The 21,705-nt window shown below is 42.1% G+C and overlaps 2 protein-coding genes across 5 annotated transcripts in view; one reads left to right on the forward strand and one right to left on the reverse strand.

Moving 5' to 3' along the window:
- The window catches only part of LOC139447842 (uncharacterized), a 53,344-nt gene extending 32,037 nt beyond the window's left edge, over positions 1-21,307 (forward strand). For all 4 annotated transcript variants that reach the window (XM_071229320.1, XM_071229328.1, XM_071229341.1 and 1 more), the window contains 2 exons: positions 17,873-18,087; positions 19,944-21,307. In XM_071229320.1, coding sequence (XP_071085421.1) covers positions 17,873-18,087; positions 19,944-21,183 — 1,455 coding nt within the window. In that variant the 3' untranslated portion in view covers positions 21,184-21,307. The remainder of the gene's footprint in view (positions 1-17,872; positions 18,088-19,943) is intronic.
- On the reverse strand, positions 12,777-15,587 carry LOC139447831 (fatty acid-binding protein homolog 6-like). The gene is made up of 5 exons (XM_071229313.1): positions 15,518-15,587; positions 14,920-14,998; positions 14,244-14,416; positions 13,860-13,970; positions 12,777-13,087 (listed from the first exon to the last, which is right to left on the reverse strand). Exons 2-5 carry the CDS (start codon positions 14,987-14,989, stop codon positions 13,025-13,027), a joined length of 417 nt encoding a protein of 138 aa, XP_071085414.1. The 5' UTR covers positions 14,990-14,998; positions 15,518-15,587; the 3' UTR covers positions 12,777-13,024.
- Positions 21,308-21,705: the final 398 nt, after the last annotated feature.

Genomic DNA, 21,705 nt, shown 5'->3' on the forward strand with positions numbered 1-21,705 from the left:
CAGGGGGAGATGGTGACCTGGCATTATACAGTGAGGCAGGGGGAGATGGTGACCTGGCATTACACAGTGAGGCAGAGGGAGATGGTGACCTGACATTATATAGGAAGGCAGGGGAGATGGTGACAAGGCATTTTATAGGATGGCAGGAGAGATGGTGACTTGGCATTATACAGTGAGACAGAGGGAGATGGTGACTTGGCATTATACAGTGAGGCAGAGGGAGATGGTGAACTGGCATTATACAGTGAGGCAGGGGAGATGGTGACAAGGCATTTTATAGCATGGCAGGGGAGATGGTGACTTGGCATTATATAGTGAGACAGAGGGAGATGGTTACCTGGCATTACACAGTGAGGCAGGGGGAGATGGTGACCTGGCATTATACAGTGAGACAGAGGGAGATGGTGACCTGGCATTATACAGTGAGACAGAGGGAGATGGTGACCTGGCATTGTACAGTGAGACAGAGGGAGATGGTGACCTGGCATTATACAGTGAGGCAGAGGGAGATGGTGACAATGTTTTATATAGTGAGACAGAGGGAGATGGTTACCTGGCATTATACAGTGAGACAGAGGGAGATGGTTACCTGGCATCATACAGTGAGGCAGAGGGAGATGGTAGCGCTACGATTACCGTAACTCCTATACTTTAACATAGACTTTCGACCGTCTTAGCGCTACGATCTCTTTGTGAAACGGGCCCCTGGCATTATATAGTGAGACAGAGGGAGATGGTGACCTGGCATTATACAGTGAGGACGAGGGAGATGGTGACCTGGCATTATACAGGGAGGCAGAGGGAGATGGTGACCTGGCATTTTACAGTGAGGCAGAGGGAGATGGTGACCTGGCATTATACAGTGAGGGCGAGGGAGATGGTGACCTGTCATTATACAGTGAGGACGAGGGAGATGGTGACCTGTCATTATACAGTGAGGCAGAGGGAGATGGTGACCTGGCATTATACAGTGAGGCAGAGGGAGATGGTGACCTGGCATTATACAGTGAGACAGAGGGAGATGGTGACCTGGCATTATACAGCGAGACAGAGGGAGATGGTGACAATGTTTTATATAGTGAGGCAGGGGGATACATTGACCTGGCATTATACAGTAAGGCAGGGGGAGATGATGACCTTTGCGTATCTTGTTTAAAGACAGATTAAATGCATATACAGTCGTGCCCCGCTTATACGGACTTCAGATATCCGGAAACCTCGGTTCCCGGACGATTTTCATTCAAAACGAAATAATTACTATATAAATTTACCCGTATATCCGGAAATTCAGTTTCCGGAACCGGACGGTCATTTTCATACACAAAACACTGAAATGCACTTACTTACTTACTTATGTTGGAGATTTAACGTGCGCTTTCCGACTGCAAGCGTATGTCGCACACGGGCCCGGCCAGGCCATTTAATGTGTTTCCAAAAAGGGGAAAAGTGCCCTAAACCTAATAAACCAGCTAATCAAGCTAACTCATATAGACCAATATCCCTAACTTCAAACTTATGTAAAGTAATGGAATCAATGGCTAAAAATAGATTACAACATTACTTAACCCAAAATAACACCATAAACCCAGATCAAAGCGGTTTCACTCCTGGCCGCTCAACCCTAGATAACCTCGCCCGACTAGAACAAGATATTAAGACAGGACAACTAAATAAACAATATACCACAGGCATCTTCTTAGACTTCTCTAAAGCTTTCGACATGGTATGGCACGATGGGCTAATACAAAAACTTAAAAAAATAGGACTCAAAGGTCAGATAATAAACTACATCCAGGACTTCCTAAACAATCGTAAAATAACCGTGTGTATAGACCAAACTCTATCGGACCAATGTCCCCTAGAAAATGGCACTCCACAGGGCAGTATCCTCAGCCCCACCCTCTTCAATATAATGATAAACGATCTATTCGAGGGTCTATCCCCTAAAGTAAACACATCAAAATTCGCGGATGATGGAGCCATCTGGATCCGCACTAAAAGCATGAAAATGGCCACAAATCTACTCCAAAAATCTCTTAATAAAATACAACAATGGGCTGACAAATGGGGCTTCTCCCTTAACTCAGAAAAAACAACAGGAATAGTATTCAAACATAAAAACATGAAACCCGCCTCCCCAATCCTCCAGCTAAACAACCAAACAATCAAATTTCAAAAACAAACCAAATTCTTAGGACTTATTTTCGATGAACATCTCACCTGGGATGCTCACATCCAAAACCTAACAACTAAATGCAGTAAAGACCTAAACACCCTAAGATGCCTAACTGGCTCTAACTGGGGAGCCTCCAAAGATACTCTCCTCTCTCTCTACATATCCCTAATTAGATCAAAACTAGACTACGGCTGCGCCATATACAACACCCTAAACAACTCTCTATCCAAAAAACTTGACTCAATACAATATCAGGCTCTCAAACTCATTACACGCACCCAACATGGCACCTCCTACACCTCACTTCAGGCCTTAACAGGAGAAATGCCACTAAGTCTACGCAGGGAACAGCTAAGCTTAAATTTCTGGGCCGCGTCCCAATCAAACCCTCTCATCCAAAACTTAATAAACCAAAACATCAGCCCTAAAAACCAAGCTCTAGCTCGTAAACACCCCTTACTTACCCCAATATCCCAAAGAATAACAAACTACCTAAATGAACACCAAATTAAAAATCTTAAACAAAACTGCAAACAATCAAATATCTTCACCCCTAAACTTAAAATACCCAAAATAGACACAACACTAGCTAGCCAAATAAATAAACAAACCGACCCAAACATAGCTAAAACTACCACACTAGCATACATACACAAAAATTGGCCAAATTGGTGTCACATTTACACGGACGGATCCTCAGATCCGACCTCCAAACACACGGGTTTCGGAGTCCATACCACACAACCAACTAAAACCACACAATCCTTCCGACTCCCAAATAACCAATCAATATTCACGGCCGAACTAATGGGCATGGCCTCAGCCCTCCACAATCAAGAATCCAAAAACAACCAAAAAATCCTAATACTTACTGACTCCCTAAGTGGACTACAAGCCCTCCAAAACAAAAATACCAAAAACCGACCTAAATTAATAAATCAAATACTTAAAAGCTCCAACGACCTAACAAAAGCAGGCAAACAAATAACCTTCTTGTGGATACCCGCCCACGTAGGAATATACGGTAATGAAAACGCCGATAAAGCAGCTAAACTATCCCTTAAAATCCCAGAAATAAGCTTAAACTTACCCATCTCAAAAACAGAAATTAAAAGTGTAAACAAACAAAAAATCACAAAAAAATGGCATAACCTATATCTAAACTCAAATAGCAAAATCAAAAGAGTGCTCAGCAAACCACTAACCAAACCAAAAATTCTCCATCCATCAAAAAAAATCGACAGAGTAATCACTAAACTCCAAACAGGACACACCAACCTAAATAACCACCTAAAAATTTTTAAAAAACACACTACAGGTAACTGCCCACACTGCAAACAACCAGAAACCCCAGAACACGCACTCATCCACTGCACACACTACCTAACACATCGAACCGCATTACAAACCACCCTCAATCTAAACAAGGCTCTCACTCTAGAAGCAATACTAAACCCACAAAATAAACTAGAAAACTTCAAGGCCTTAGGCGTATTCTTAATAAAAACGAAACTAATAAAACGCATCTAAAAACATAATAACCTACCAAATCAAAATCACATAAACAAACAATCATCCACCATACCCAGCTCCCTTAGTTCTCCTCCCCAACCCCATCAGCATCTATTCCAAATCTCAAAATTCCCAAATTCTATATAAGCAACCCCTAAAGCCCCCTCTTGGGTTGCACAGACCACCCTCGCCCCTTTCGGAAACACATTAAATGGCCTGGCCGGGCCCGTGAGCGAAATACGCATCAGTCGGAAAGCGCACGTTAAATCTCCAAAGTAAGTAAGTAAGTAAGGGGAAAAGTGAGTTTGTGCAACCCAGGAGGGGGCTTTAGGGGTTACTTATATAGTAATTTTGAAATTTTGAGATTTGGAAAGAATGCCAAGAGTGGGTGGGGGACGAACTAAGGGAGCTGTGTGTGTTGGGTGGTTATCAAATAAGGTAGTTTTGTTTTTAATATTTTATTTGAGGTTTAAATGCGACTAATTAGTCCTGTTTTTATTAGGTATATGCCTAAGGCTTTGAATTTTTCTAATTTATTTTGTGGATTTAGGATTGATTCTAGTGTAAGTCCGGTTTTAAGATTTAGGGTGGTCTGTAGTGTTGTTCGGTGTGTTTGGTAGTGTGTGCAGTGAATGAGTACGTGTTCTGGTGTTTCTTGTTGTTTGCAATGTGGGCAGTTTCCTGTTGTGTGTAGTTTAGCTATTTTACGATGATTATTTAGTTTGGTGTGGCCTGTTTGTAGTTTGGTAATTATTCTGTCGATTTTTTTGGATGGGTGTAGTATTTTGGGTTTATTTAGGGTTTTTTTTAGTACTTTCCTGATATGGCTATTTGAGTTTTGGTATATATTTTGCCATTTTTTGTTAATTTTTTGTTTAGTGACACTTTTGATTTCTGATTTTGAGCTGGGTAAGTTTAAGCTTATTTCTGGGAGTTTAAGGGATAATTTTGCTGCTTTATCTGCCTTTTCATTTCCAAAGATTCCTACGTGGGCGGGGATCCAAATGAACTCTATTTGTTTACCTACCTTAGTTAAGTTGTTTGAGCTATTGAGTATTTGATTTATTAGTTTGGGGCGGTTTTTAGTGTTTTTATTTTTGAGGGCTTGTAGTCCACTGAGGGAGTCGGTTAGGATGAGGATTTTTTGGTGTTTTTTTAGATTGCTGATTGTGTAGTGCTGAGGCCATGCCCATTAGTTCGGCCGTGAATATGGATTGGTTATTTGGGAGTCGGTAAGATTGTGTGTCTTTGGTTGGTTGTGCGATGTGGACTCCGAAACCTGTGTGTTTTGAGATCGGATCTGAGGATCCGTCTGTGTATATGTGACACCAATTTGGCCAATTTTCATGTATGTATGCTAGTGTGGTGGTTTTGGCGATGTTAGGATCGGTCTGTTTATTTAGTGTATCGGCTAGTGTTGTGTCTATTTTTAGTATTATTAGTTTTGGAGTGAAGATATTGGATGATTTATTGTTTTGTTTAAGATTATTTATTTTGTGTTCGTTTAGGTAATTGGTTATTCTTTGGGAAATTGGAGTAAGTAGTGGATGTTTCCGGGCTAGGGCTTGGTTTCTAGGGCTAATATTTTGTTTTATTTAGTTTTCGATTAGTGGGTTTGATTGGGACGCGGCCCAGAAGTTTAGGGTAAGTTGTTCCCTACGTAGTTTAAGTGGCATTTCTCCTGTTAAGGCCTGGAGTGAGGTGGAAGAGGTGCCATGTTGAGTTCGTGTGATTAGTTTTAGGGCCTGATACTGGATTGAGTCTAGTTTTTTAATGAGAGAGTTGTTTAAGGTGTCGTAAATGGCACTGCCATAGTCTAGTTTGGACCTAATTAGTGATATATAGAGTGAGAGGAGGGTGTTTTTAGAGGCCCCCCAGTTGGAGCCGGTTAGGCATCTTAACGTGTTTAGGTCTTTGCTGCATCTGGTTACAAGGTTTTTAATGTGAGCATCCCAGGTGAGATGTTCATCGAAGATTAATCCTAAGAATTTGGTTTGTTTTTGGAATTTGATTGGTTTGTTGTTTAGTTGGAGGTTTAGGGTGGCGGGTTGCATATTTTTGTGTTTAAATACTATTCCTGTGGTTTTTTCTGAGTTTAGGGAGAAGCCCCATTTGTCAGCCCATTTTTGTATTTTATTTAGAGATTTTTGTAGTACGTTTTGGGCCATTTTAAAATTGTCTCACTTATCCGGACAGTACACTTCCGCTGGTGGTAATATCTTTGATTCGTGAGAAGTCAATTAACCAGTGACACTGAGTTACGTTTGAGACGAGCTTGTTTATTGTACATGTAATCCCCCCTCGATAAATGTGGCGTCTGTGGAGGTCAGAGGTCAAAGTTGAACTTCATTACGTATTACGAGAACATTACGAGGCATTGTTTTATATCTAGGGATTAAGATTACCTTGTGTATTTTCTCGTAAACTAAGCCGGAAACAGCAATCAGCTGTACACACGTTTTCTTGGAATCGACCGGTGATTCGGTAAAGACACACCCAATGATATAACTTTATAGGATTTTTAATGCAAGGATCGACAACAATTGTATCTGAAACTATTTTTTTTTATCAGGAATAATATATTCCATTATTTTCTTAATTATATGCAGCCTTTACTAAACATATTTAAAATAATAATAACCCTAAGCGAAGCAGCTGATCGCTATTCTCGGGTATTATTTTTTACATGGAACCAGTCACCGTCAAGGCTCACGCGCACGTGATCGCGTGATCGCGAGAATTTCATGTTGACATAGAATCGTCAAACAAAAACAAATATGACTTTTAACGAGTCAAAGTATGTCATTTATGATATATGTATCCATTCTCTGTCAACTAAAATTCGTTTCAAGGCGTCAATAGCGGTATTCTGACCGTGGTTGCTGTTAATAACGGTGAGTTGTGCGATCTTCCGATCGCTTCACACACGATTTCGCCGAAATTAATAAAAACAATATGTATAAGGAATTTTGTCATGAGTTGCATAATTGATGGGAAGTAACTCTTCCAGTAAGAAGCTGGTTTCAGTTATACGGAAATTCGTTTATACGGACGAATTGTGAAATGACGCAAGTGTCCGTATAAACGAGGCACGACGTATACCGGACGGCAATATTACGACGAGGCAGGCCTTGTGTCATATGTGTAGGCTGTTACTGTTGATCCTGACACGAACATATTCAAACATCCTATGTAAATCTTTAATAGTTCGGCAATTGAGGAAATGAAGAAATTCCCTGGTTCCTTCCTAGTATATACTTTAAGACAGCAATCTGACTAAATATTGATCAGCTGTTACTTTAAACTGTCAGCGGATGATCAATCTCGATGTGGAGAGTTGCGTCCCTTGGGGGTGCCAGACACCTTTTATCGTTAGTTGGATCCAGGATCAACTTGTTAACACTACAGCATTAGACGAGACCCGTGAAGAACCGAGTAGAGACTATAGGCCTTCAGCAACACATGCTGGCCGTAAGAGGCGACAAACAGAATCGGGTGGTCAGACTCACTGACTTGGTTGATGCATGTCATTGTATCCCATTTACATGGATCGATGCTCGTGATGTGTCAATCACTGGATTGCCTGGTCCAGACTCGACTATTTACAGACCGCCGTCATATAGCTGGAATATTGATGAATGAGGCCTTTAATCACAAACAAACAAAGCATTGGACATGGCTTGCATGTTCCACATGCAACGGATCTGTAGGCGTGTGTCGAGACTGAAATTTGCCTTGCAATTCAATTTGGAAAGGTCACTTTCATGTAACATTTAAATTTATCACATTTCAAATAGAGCTTAAATGACTGTTAAAATGTTGATTTATTGCCTCTGCTACTAAGACTTCTAGCCATGCGCCGGTTTGAAGAAGAGAAACAACGTGGAGGTATCAATGACACATGGTCTGGAGATACAGCCAAGTGAACTGCAACACTAAGTACGTGTCAACAATCGTTACCAACATCACAAAGAAACATATACAGTTTCAGCTTATAGCGTCGCTCAATGCCGTGGAGATGGCAATCAGCGATCAGAGTAGAGCTGTATATTGTAACCTGTCGCAACAAGCCTTCAACAAGGGGCACACCAGTCTTGCACTGGCACACGTTGTAGAGGCAACCTTGCCGTCACACAGCATGGCGTCCTGTACTGCATACACGCCATGTTCATATATGTACACTGGTGGTATTTTCGCACTTGTCTGGATTTAAATAGTAACGGGCGGCTTTTTAAAACTTATTTTTAGGCATGCCCTATCACTGAAAAAGAATCATTTCGAATTACTTGTCACGTTCTGCTTATCAACACATACGTGCGTCTGGGTCTGCATTTCTTTTCGTGACGAAAGTAATGTTTTTACCTTGACAATGAACATAGTCGCTATCGGGATCACGGGTGGAATCCAAGAAAAAGATCGCGCTGGTTCAAAAACGTTCCGTTTTCTGTGTTCCATAAACATTTTTCAATGTGACTGTGATGTCTCTGTCTTTCTGTACATTCTGTCAATCCTTCACACTTCAGTTGTTTGATGCTGTGTGTGGGCGTATGTCCGACATCGAACTGCACACTTACGCAGTGGGCATATGGATCGCACCACAGACACAAACTGAAAAGTAGTACTGAAAGAGTTGGTCTACAGTTGGACATTTACTGCGGTTGAATACAATTTGTTTGTCAGTCGGTCCTAGTTAATGAAGAAAACATTAGTTTTTAACTTCTTTATGCAGATTTTTGTTCAAGGGATATACTAAATATACTTTGAAATAAGAACATTTTTAACATGTTCGTAATAATCCAGTAAATCCTGTGATCCGACACCAGCCCCCCCACACACCTGTATACATTATGACGGGCACTGTGACACACACATGGAAAGAGATATTTGTTTCTGTCAATCAAATTAACTTTACTATGGCAACGAGCAAACCATAGTCTCCTTTCACAATCGAAACCACAAACTGGTCTTTTAAGGATATTGATTTTCACAGCAGTCCTGCAATTATGGCCACTATGTGATAATCGACTTATAGTCATTGCCTCGGAGGATATTTGAAAACCGGAGGAATGGATACTTCTTCACGCAGCGGGGAGAATTGAGTGTCATGGTGTTTTATTTTTTTGGTACTAGGTTCAGTTACAGGTAAACCGTTTTGCTTATCGGCGTAACGAAGTGGGATTAAACATATGGTGTTGCTGACTTAGTAACCGGCTCGGAAAACCCCGCCCAGAACAATGGATTATTCTGCGAGGTGGCGGCGGATTAGGGTCGACCAGCATATGGAAAGTTGGCCGTGAATGACACGTGGTGGCCACAGACGAGTTAACGCAGATTACGACTGAGAGGTGTTGTTTAAACGCTTGAATCGCCCCTAATTAGCAATTGTGATAGGTTGATACCGCAGTAGGTATTTGATCCGGGCCGGTATAGCGACGATATTGGCTCTGATACTGGATATATTGGTGAACAATGAAGGAAAACTATGAGGAACAACCGTGACCTAAAGCAGGACACATCTGTGGCTGTAATGCAAGGTACCATTACACAAAGTGGTCAACAGTGTTCAGGTTAAGTGTGGTTGACGTAATGGACTTCTGTTCACACCTTCAGTGATCCCCGACACCTTCGTACCAGCGTATAGCACAATCCTATCTGTGGGGGATGCACGTGGTAAGTTAACAGCCGTGAAGACTTGTGGGAAGAACCGCTTGTCAGTACTTGACTTCATGCCTGAATCTGGTCACTGACTTCATACTTACGTAGTTGACCTACTCCTCACTGAAATAACTACTTGTCTTCAGGGCATCTTATATCAACTCTTAGCCTCGATAAATTCTCCTATTTTCAACTCTGTAATACATAGTTCCTTCTCTTGAGCCTGATACGATGGACCATTTGCTGGCTTGTCACCACGGATATGCGCATAGAAATCGAGACTCCAACTAAGGACACATGTTGCGCATGGTTGACCATATCGGAGCTGATGAGTCACCACTAACAGTTCAGCCGACTATAGTCGTCACGGAGAACGACCTCCTGTCACCAGATCCAGATAATATAACCTGCTGAATCGTCAGTATTTCTATGCCGGTCTCGTTCTTCGAAATGAGCAGGATAAATGTCGTGACATTCTTCAATGGCCTATGTCCTCATCCAGTATGAGTGTGGAGCCTCTATACGCCTATGAAACGCACGCGTGCTACAAGTCTGTTGCCAATGTAATGTGAGTTTGCTTCTGTGTACGCCCTTAAGAGACATGGATACAGAATATGGATCACTGGTTAATGCCTCGCAGTAGGGGGTCATCTGTTGGAGCTGGACACGAGACAAGAACATTACCAGCTTAAGCCATGGACTTCTGTGGAATGTAATACTGGAATCATGCGAAGAAAACTGCCTTCCTGCAGACAGTTGTTACCAGTTATTTGACAGTGTAATAATTGGTAGAAACTGGTCCAGCTCATACCATGAGTGGAGTGTTTCTTGCGTTTCAGCAATTTGGAATGAACTATGTTTTCTTTGTTGGTATATAAACCCAACGGTTGCAGACACGCGTTCTTCGTCGTGATATAACTGCTTGTCGACAACAGGACAGCGGCGGTGACATAGGCCTGCACTGACACTGTGCTGTCTTCCAGATCTGATCGATTACGCCGGCGACTGTGATGACGTTCTAGCGTAACGAGGCCTGGGGGACGGGTCTGTGGGTAGATCGACGACATACCCCTGTCATTTGTATGTGTAATCCATAGGGGGAGGGACCTGTGGGAAGGTGGAGGGTATACTCTAGGCACCAAGCTGTCTACCTACCTATATCGTGTCACCCTGTGGCTTCACAGCCAGTGTTGGCATCATTCCGAACACCCTGGTGACATGTTCACTGTTCGCTGAGGAGTAGCTTCAGTCGAACAACTGAGGACGTCCACATTTCCCCTATAGGAATGGATATTACCCAGACAATGTCCCTGTATGACTACCTAATCTAGGGGTAGTAGTACTACAGAAGTGACGTACACATTGCCTCATGGAAGGATGAAGTTCTTGCGTTCTTGGAATCTCGGGACGATACTGTATCGCGGAATTCGAGCAATGGGGTGTGTGTATATTATATAACGTGACAACCATGAAGGTTGAGGATACATTCACCCGGATTATTCCCTAGACTCGCGTCGATCTGAACGCCACAGCATGGGTGGCTATGATCACTGCGACTTCGAGAACGTGCGACTGAACTCGGGGTCGTTGTTCCAGCTTGACGTGACGATGACGGGGTGGAGGAGGCGGGGGAGTACGAGGACGCGGAAGAGAACAAGAGTAAGACAATTAAACACTTATTTTACTCCCAGCCCGTCTACAGTCTTATGTTAACTTATTAATTGACGATACACGTGGTGATTCCCGATAAGAATTTAGGTCTTGAGCAGCCTATGTTTGTCATAAGAGGTGACTAGATGGATCTGGTGGTCAGGCTCGGCGACTTGGTTGATGAAGGTCATCATACCCAAATTGCGTTGATCGATGCTAATGACGTCAATCAGTGGATTCAAAATCCACACCAAATCTCGCTGAACGTCTCTGTATACAAACGATAGATACGTGGATTCCGACAGAGAGTTGCTACTCTCGAAGATGTTACTGAGATTAAGTTTAAGCATTTACGCAGCATTTGTAGTTGTACGAACACCGAATATAATATACTACAATTTTCCTTTTGTATTGTCAAACATTCTGTAAAAACCTAATGCTTTGGAAAACGTTTCTCCGTGGAAATTGAAGGACGAATGTAAGCCTAGATGTGATCACATTAAAGTTCAGAAGCCAGCCTAGATGTGGTTACATTAAAGTTCAGAAGCCAGCCTAGATGTAGTTACATTAAAGTTCAGAAGCCAGCCTAGATGTGGTTACATTAAAGTTCAGAAGCCAGCCTAGATGTGGTTACATTAAAGTTAAGACGCCAGCCTAGATGTGGTAATATAAAAGTTTAGACGCCAGCCTAGATGTGGTCACATTAATGTTCAGAAGCCAGCCTAGATGTGGTTACATTAAAGTTCAGAAGCCAGCCTAGATGTGGTTACATTAAAATTCAGAAGCCAGCCTAGATGTGGTCACATTAAAGTTCAGAAGCCAGCCTAGATGTGGTTACATTAAAGTTCAGAAGCCAGCCTAGATGTGATCACATTAAAGTTCAGAAGCCAGCCTAGATGTGGTTACATTAAAGTTCAGAAGCCAGCCTAGATGTGATCACATTAAAGTTCAGAAGCCAGCCTAGATGTGGTTACATTAAAGTTCAGAAGCCAGCCTAGATGTGATCACATTTAAGTTCAGAAGCAAGCCTAGATGCGGTTACATTAAAGTTCAGAAGCCAGCCTAGATGTGATCACATTAAAGTTCAGAAGCCAGCCTAGATGTGGTTACATTAAAGTTCAGAAGCCAGCCTAGATGTGATCACATTAAAGTTCAGAAGCCAGCCTAGATGTGGTTACATTAAAGTTCAGAAGCCAGCCAAGATGTGATCACATTAAAGTTCAGAAGCCAGCCTAGATGTGGTCACATTAAAGTTCAGAAGCCAGCCTAGATGTGGTCACATTAAAGTTCAGAAGACAGCCTAGATGTGGTTACATTAAAGTTAAGACGCCAGCCTAGATGTGGTAATATAAAAGTTTAGACGCCAGCCTAGATGTGGTCACATTAATGTTCAGAAGCCAGCCTAGATGTGGTTACATTAAAGTTCAGAAGCCAGCCTCGATTTCATTCCATAAAAGTTCAAAAGCCAACCCAGAAACACCTACAAGTAGAGAGGTTCTGAGCCCTACAGGGTGATATGATATAACTTTGTCAGAATTACGTGATATGTTTGTCAGGTTTTAGGCCAGATATTTCTTGTTTTGTTTCTAGGTACATTTATAGGTATTTTGTTATGTGAGTTGAGCAGTAAAAGTCATTTCTAGTGACTAGGGTGGTGATATCCAAACGATTTGGCCGAAATAATTGTTTTGAATATGACAAGAGTACTACTTCTAAATTTTCTGTTGTCACGGTTTCAGCGTCTATTCCGTGTACTCTGTTGGCTAATGTCAATACGTATATATGGAAAATTGTATTTATTCACGCAACACAGGCAATTAGAAACTTAATTAAAATGTTGCTCTTGACAATTTTTGTGAAAAACAACACAACGCCCAAATGTCCAAAACTGCCCTCAAGCGTATTTCCTGCAGGTGCCGGCTCTGAGGTTGTCCTGGTGCAGAACAGATACGCCAAGAGTGCGATAGACCAGGTGCTTGATACTGATGATGCACGATGTTGGGACTCTTCCTATATTACTGATACACAGGCCTATTTTGTGTAGCGTTTATAAAACCTTTTGGCCGTCACATTCTGTTTCAGCGCCACGAAGGTCTGAAAGAAAGGATACAGTAGATATATATACATTGTAATCACCCAATCATAAGACAAGACTGTGTCGGTATACTGACCTTCTATGATACTGCACCCTGCCCACCATGCTGTCAGACTGGCTGATCATTTCGGAGTTCTTCTCTTACCATACAAAGTGATGCAGACAGACAGACAGACAAATGTATTCGGTACTTCAGCCCACTGGTCCATAATACAATGGAAATATACTATATATATTTTGGCATGCTGAGTAGATTTAATACTGATTTACCGTTCAACACTGTGTTTCCGTTCGAATGTTCATGACTTGGAAGAGAAATTTACCTAAGCTTTTTATAATTTGTGCGTTTTCAGCTGACGTAAATCTTATAAAATTCTCAATAAAGAGGGGGTGGGGTGATGTAATGAGACGCTTGGGAAAAGAGTGTCTTCTTGCTCTAGAAGAACGTGGAATTCATCTTCAACATGGTTATGTCCCTTCGAAAAACAGAAGTGATGCATGTTATCTCATCCAGACGTTAGGGTTGTGTTATACTGACGCCGATATCTAGCCGTTCTCACGTGTATCATGTTCAAACAACTAGAATTACCAAAAGGGTACTTTCGAGAGAAAAAAAATTGGTGACTATGTATGAAACTGTTGTACTCTTTTCTGTCTTTGAAATGCATGATCCCGTTTCTTCTTTGGGTGTGCCAATTGTGAGTATTTGAAGACGCTTCGTCTACTTTTCTAATGTTGGCGCAAAGCCGAGGCCAGACAAAACATGCTCACGATAACCAGCGTCTCCCCTTCAACCTCTCGCGTAATCGTCGAGTTCTCGCCACCTTCCTTCACGGCCGTCTGGTGGTGTATCAGTTTATCGCCTTCCAGGGCAAACGTCGACTGTTAAAACAAAATTGGGAGAACTAAAAATATTAGTCGTATGGAACAAAGCCACCTGTCAGTGTACGTGGAAGTGGCACGTGTGCTCCGTCGAATGCAACAAGGGTTCGACGCTGTAAACTATCTTTGACGGTTTCTCTGTCAATGCAAGCGATTTGGGCAAGATCTATTTTTGTATAATTATATACTCAAACAAGGTAATACAAACTTCATAACGTGAATGTTTTAACGTGAATGTTTTATGTAGCTAAAACATTGTTACAATCGACAGACCTTGACTTTCCTTCCATCCATGGTCTCTTCTTCAAATTCCTCCCCGAGCTTGAATTTTAATTGAGCGTTCTTGAAAGTTGATGTGATGTGGATTTCCCAGCAGTCGCCATCCTGCTTGATTTCCTCGTAGCTCGTGAGAGAGAGACCCACTTTTCTCACCAGAATGTTAACACCTGCAGTGACACGTGGAGATAAACTCAAGCCCGGTATATCCCAGACCAGGCTACAATAAGTAAATACATCAACACGTGGAAATATACGTGGCAACCTTGCCAACTATCGGGCTTTCGAACAGAAGCTTCTATATAGATAACACCATGATAACACCATGGACAAGTCGTCAGATACATGACTGGGCGTGGTGGCCTTGAACCAGCCGACATATCAGTGAACTGTCCTACATGCACTCAGAGTGTGGCGAATAATACTTACTTATACTAATATTAATAAGGGTGGCCCAAGCCAGTGTGGAAATTCAGAGACAGGTGCTAAAATTATGTCGGCTAAAAATATGCATTTCGGAGTGGTTGACAAAGAGAATTGAACGACATGTAGTTAGTAAAGTTAGAGATCTTTTACTTTCCCACTTCACTTGAAACTAGACAAGTGTTAGTGTGCTAGGGGTAATGTATAGCACGTGTTATTTGAACCATGCATCTACGACATGCCTACTGACCGACAGCCTTCATGTAGTCGTCCATGTTTTCGTGACGATCCAACTGCCAGTTTCCTAGCAACGCTGCCATGTTGTATACCTGCCAATCACCAGCCAAATTAACCGCGTGTATATGTTTATTACATGTAACAATATAACATCATAGATAATGACATGGTTTTATGAACTGGCTTTCAGCCATTAGTGACAGGTAATCGATAGCGTTGACAGCAAGATCGGGTTTGGGATTACTGATGCAGTAATGACTTACCACGTACACGTGGACGTGTCAAATCATGTGGGCGACTTCGCTTACTTGACTTACTCAACTAGTTCATCGGAATGACTACCCTGTGTTACCACTGTAAATAGGTGCATTCTGAGACGAGAGGAGGTGATAGTGTTCAACAGACACCAACACAGCCTCTCCTCTACCTTACATAATTATATTCTTTATTATCAGTCGAGGTATGGCGACCACGTTGGCTGCCCCCCCACCCCCCACCCCCCTTTTACAGCATTATAAAACACGTATAAATATGACATATACTCCAAACACTAAAAAAAAAATATCCATATACACACACGGTGATATATCTCTACACACATGACCACCTACCTGTTTCTTGTTTAAGGATGCTCTGGTCCTTGACTCCTATAGCGCTGTGAAACTGTAGGTCTAAGTCTATGCAGATAGCAGCCTGGAGTCGGTGATAACGCTGTTTGCCCTTACTCCCTCACGCTGTCAGGTAGATATGGACACAACAGCCAGGCTTGAGTGGTTGGTGTGTACGATGATGAAGTGCTCCTCTTTGTACATTAATATACACGACCTGGGTTGACCCAGTTTACGGTACCACTATGAATAATCACATGGGCTGGACACAGTATATCAACCAACAGCGATTGATTTAATATAGCAATGTCCAGCCGGGACATGGCCAATGTGCCACTAAGGCCGCCTCTTCAAATCCCTGTTTGCTCTGAAGTGTATTTGAGTAATTGAATTGAAATTGAATATTAATCAAATTACTCTCATTACAAGTAACATCAGCTGACCAGCAGCACATTGCTTTTGAAGAGGTAATCACAGTGGCACAAGGGCCATGTGTCCCTTCTGGGCATGGTGACAAGAGATCAATCGTTGTTGTTCAGTCTGTTATACAGGTAAACAATGCATTCGAATGAGTTCAGCTTTTGTAATGTTTTCCAGTTTATTGTATATTTATTCCATTATATTAGATAAATACCACTTCTCATAGGTGACATGGGTACAGATGCCATCTCCATCGCATCTATTTCTAAACACAATGAAATCGTTTTCCGTTTTATTATTAAAACCCCCACTGTCTCCATCTAATTACTATAGTGTATATAGAGAGTGTAACGAGAGTGCAATCTCTCAAACTATTCAACCCCACTCCAATCGATGTCAGTGTGCGTGTGTGTGTTTATGTGTTTGTGTTCATATATATATATATTATATGTCATTGTCAGTTACACTGAAGAGCTGTCATGAGACAGCGAAAGTACTATGTTTGAAACTGATATAAAGAAGATGATGGACTAATGTGGACTTTATTATTTTATTATATATTACATGTACACCGAGTGAACATTTACCTGATTTTTGTATATATATATATATATATATATATATATATATATATATATATATATAGTACTCCTGCGATCTGTAAACAAACCAGACAATCAGGTGATGGATCAGAAAATTAAGTGACACGATGGCGTATTTACTGATTGTGTTGACACTTAACACAATATATTAATTTTGTCAGCTGTGTTAAAGTGCGGACATTCTGCTGCAGTAAACAGTGGCAGGAAGTGTGCATGTGAAAATGTTCATAAGGCACATGTTGTCTGTATCGTCCTTCCGCATGTGAAGTAACAGCATGATGTTGTTGAGACGTTGCTGGGTCATGGTACTTCTTAGGTGTATTTTAGTCTCTAAAAACATGATCTTGCAGTAGAGACTGGTATTGCCAGGTAAATCTTCAGTAGCTGTGTAAATGCACATCAAAACCCGACAGCATATACCCGATGGTATCAACAATGTAACTTGTTTAATCAAGCATTCCCTCTCTTTCGACACAGATGAAATGATTTGTGGAAGCATCCGCCATTGTACCTGAAGACTTTGGAAATCATTATCTTCCTTGAACGGTCAGAAATGGAAATTACCAAGTTTTAAAATGGCATAAAAGCATGCTTCCATTTGTATCAACATAGTTCTTTATTTCGAAATAACATTTATAATTTTGTTTCTGTACACACTCGTTTTCTAAGTTAATCAAACTCATCATAAAATACATTTGCAGTTGACATTAAACATTTCGTATGTCCACTAGTGTATCAACAGAACGCCTACTATGCGTGGGTCAATAGGTGTCAGTAGGAACATGGAGACTAACGTTAATATGTGTAGTACGCTATACCTGGAAGACACCATCATCAGCTGAAGACTGCGTCTTTAGGGAGAAAATTCCGGATGATCCGTGTTGTATACAACTGTTGAGGATTCGAGAACACATGCAAAATGTCACAGAAGATTTTACACATCCGGTGTTATTTCGATGTATACATGTCAGTGACTACATTGTACTTTCAAAGAATGAATCATCATGCAAATGTACAAAAGCATTTATATAAAAAAAATATCCTAATTACAGGTTTTTACGTATTGGATATGTGATTATATTCTTTCATCTATAGAAAAATTGGGTCTGGGGAGGGGTGGGTGAGATCCGACGCTTATGCAGTATAGTTCCTTAATGTTCAGTGTTGGGAAGCTGAACGCTTCAGACAGTAGGATGGCGATTTCACAAAGCGTGTGAGTGAGTTAATATTAACATTCTGCATGTTTCGGTCATATAGCGACCAGTGTCACGAGGCAAATCTGCCTGTTTCCAGAATGTCTGCTTTACTTTTCCACCTCACGCATTGATGTTTTCAGAAGCTGTACACTTCAGGCAAACCCGGGGTCGGAGGAGGAGGAGGAGGCGGGGTCGGAGGAGGAAGGACGGGGGACAGTCTCAACCAGGTGTATCACAGTCACCTGGCCGCAAGCCTCAAGGCCTTCCAACACAAACAGTGGCTGCCTCTCAAACATGACGAGTTCGAGCCCACAATCACCCGATGCAGGCCCATCAGCGGGCGGGCCGACAGACGGTACGTGGATACACAAGGTGTTACAAAACAAAAACATTTGGTTGGTTGTTTGTGTTTGCTGTTTAACGCCGCACCCAGCAATATTTCAGCTATATGGCCGCGGTCTGTAAATAATCGAGTCTGGGCCAGACAGTCAAGTGATTGACATCACGAGCATCGACCCACGCAATTGGGATTCGATGACATGCATCAACCAAGTCAGAGCATGAACACCCGATTCAGTTAGTCGCCTCTTACGACAAGCATTTGGAATCGCAACCGATGGATTATTACCCACGTGGTGAAGATACAGGTGGTAAGATACTAAATCCGTACGTCACACGTGTGTCATATAAGGTTGACTGTTTTATTCGTTTTGATTGGATAACCGTGACCTCTATCACACCGGGACTACTTTTTTCATTCATAAAAAATCGCAAGACGTCATTCATTTTGCAACTACAAGGCAGAACTGAAGTAATCTCATGTGAGCGAGGGATATTAACAAACACTCTATTAAACCAAACAAGATTGTCACACGCATCAAACTCGGTTTGCATCCTATATAATTTATGCATTGAGCTTCCACAGACATTATATAATCGAGCTATATCCATTTACAATGTACGACTACCGTTCAATAGATCGAGGGTCCCGATGAGCGTGACGCACCCGACTACTTTCGCAACTTCCAATTTGATGTAACGTAAAAGGATAAGCGTGGTGAAATGAAGTCAGTTTAAACTATCTGGACATATATCTAGACTTACTTGGGATGATCCGGTTGTGCCATCAGGGTCCCTTTCGAAGCGTATTTTGTGGCACTGTTTCGGGAGTTGTTTGTTCACGACTGCACAACCAGATCACTCAAAGTGAACATTTCCGATACAAATCATTCGAAAACTCCGTAGATTTATGATTATGTGGCCCAAAATATCCCAAAGGCGATCAATAACATTCCCTATCTCTAGCGTAAAACGCTGAGTAGATCACGGTTGTCATTTCTTATTCCGCTGGTGACTTCGTTCGAAGCTGTCATGGAAGCGGACTTGAGCGTGTTGATTTTTACGTCTTCAGTAAAGGGTGGTACAGTAAACATGAATGTCTTTGGCGACCACTCTGATTTCCCTCTTCCAAAATGGTACTGACATGATATAAATTAAGCTGACAGATCAAGAAAAAGAACCATTTTGAATGCACAGACGGGACCCCGGCAGTGCGAGTGACCGACTGTTGGTCCGATATTCAAAGCGCGGCGCAAATGTGACTTTTCAAATGTTCTTATTAGGTATCCTGCGTACTAACAACATGGCGCTTGAATTACCATAAGTTGAAGAAATTCTTCCAAAAGGATCTTGAGTGTCGGTGCTGTTTTGTTTTCAAACACAACTGCAGGCGCATGTTGTTTATGCGTATGCATAGGAATGTCAACAATGCCCATATTTGGGCATATATCAATATTCGTGCGCAACCAAATTTTGCAATCGGTTTCAGTTTGGTCTGTCAACGAACAAAAGTTGTTATGTATTTACACTTACATACATATTTAACTTGGGTAATAAATAAAATACCACACTCATTCTCGTTATAGATACCATTTTTACGAAACTCGTGAACTTTCTTTGATACCTGACCTCGCTTTCGCTCGGTCAGATACCATAGAAAGTCCACTCGTTTCGTAAAAATGGTATCTAACGAGAATGAGTGTAGTATTCTCTATATAAATCACTCAATTGTATTGATATACCAGCTTAATCGTACTGCGAACAAGTTCCGTATCTCTGGTGAAAACTAATCCGGAATATTGTTGTGCCTGACTTGCCAGTTTGGTTTTAATAATAGTCGAGGTCCGCCAAACAGTTTTATCATTATTTCAGACCCCCATCAAGTCGGCCATCAAGCGCCGTGCCAAAGCCCCCTCAGCGACCACGCTCCGTGCCCCCGGGGGCATACCGTCCCTCCTGTGGCCTGAGGACGAGCGAGACCCCTGACGTAACCCCGGGAGATTTCGATACCCTAAGCCCCAATGTCTTGGCCGACCTCCTAGGGAGGAGCCGAATCACTCCCCACAGCTTTGGGGACAGAGTTAAGGATGATGATGTGAGCACCAGTGGGATAGACAGTCCCAACTCCGATAATCATGATTCTTCGTCTGACTCTGACAGCGAGCCCGAGCCGCCGGTAGATAGCAATAGACCGGTGCCCCAGCTACAACTGCGACCAGAAAAGCTGGATGCCATCTATGTGCCTGAGGATCGAAGGGACAGACGTAGGTTCGACTTCGACGCCGAGCATGTTGACATTCCTGCTTACGAGTTTGAAACGACCTTGCCTGAGCCATTTGATCGTTTAGATCTGAAGGTGATAGCACGCCAGAAATACGACTGGCGGGACATACTGTCAGTGAGGCCCAAGACCAAGGCCGTTGAGACAATACTTGACCGTTTAGTGGACATTGAGAAGCTTCAAAGTGAAACGGTCGAATGGGAGACCAAGAGATTGCGACAGAGGACCAAACAAAGAGTCCCAAGTGCTAAGTCACGTGACAGGCGGTGCTGTAACAACTGCCTTCAGCCTGCATGTGTTGGGGACTGTCCCGAGAAGGCACTGCAGCCAAATACTTGCACCCTGTGCCGCCAGCAGCTATGTACCGGAAGTTGTCATGACAACAGGTACGAAGCCTACATGAGGCAAGTTCACCAAGAAGAACAGATCGAATCAATTCTCAGCAATCCCGTGCCCCGTATATGCATCACGTGCCAGAAGAAACATAACGCCAAACTCATCAACGCTAACAACGCAATCTTACGACGGCCCAAGTCAGGCAACACAACTTACAGTCGAGGACGTGGTTCCGTCAAACCCCGTGACCTGCGTCCTCGCTCTGTAACCGACGTGACCAGTGAAATCATCAAAGACATTGAGAAGCTTGGCGTGGAGCCCCTACAACCGGCTCGGCCCAACACAGGCAAGTATCAGCGACCAAGGAGCAGGAACTCACTACTGCCAGGGAAGTCATACTTCTCCAATAGAAAAGACTCTCTCACTGAACTTGAAAAGGCGAGAAAAAGAAAACTTAGATCTCTCCGTGTAAAGCGGCCTAAAAGTGTTGTCTGATGTTTATTATTCTTAGGTCGCAAATGTACGCTATAACTTGTTGTAACTTATGCGCTTTATGTTAAAGCTTGCTTTTGCGAATGTAAATATAACGCCACTTGTCAATTTCTAAATAAACAGTAAGTAGTATACCGAAAATATTGTCATTGTTTAGACGCTGAATTGATAAACTGATGCTGAACTCTTATGATTAACATGCTTCTGTGGCATATACCGCAACATATCATGGTCACCTTACCATCACACATACCACCACAGTACTGAATATCATGGTCACCTTACCATCATAGATACCACAACAGTACTGAATATCATGATCAACTTACCATCATAGATACCACAACAGTACTGAATATCATGATAAACTTACCATCACGTATACCACAACAGTACTGAATATCATGATCAACCTACCATCATACATACCACAACAGTACTGAATATCATGATCAACTTACAATCATACATACCACAACACTACTGAATATCATGATCAACTTACCATCATACATACCACAACAG

Source organism: Haliotis cracherodii, unplaced genomic scaffold, assembly GCF_022045235.1.
Source record: "Haliotis cracherodii isolate W230 unplaced genomic scaffold, xgHalCrac1.p SCAF_10, whole genome shotgun sequence".
NCBI lineage: Eukaryota > Metazoa > Mollusca > Gastropoda > Lepetellida > Haliotidae > Haliotis > Haliotis cracherodii.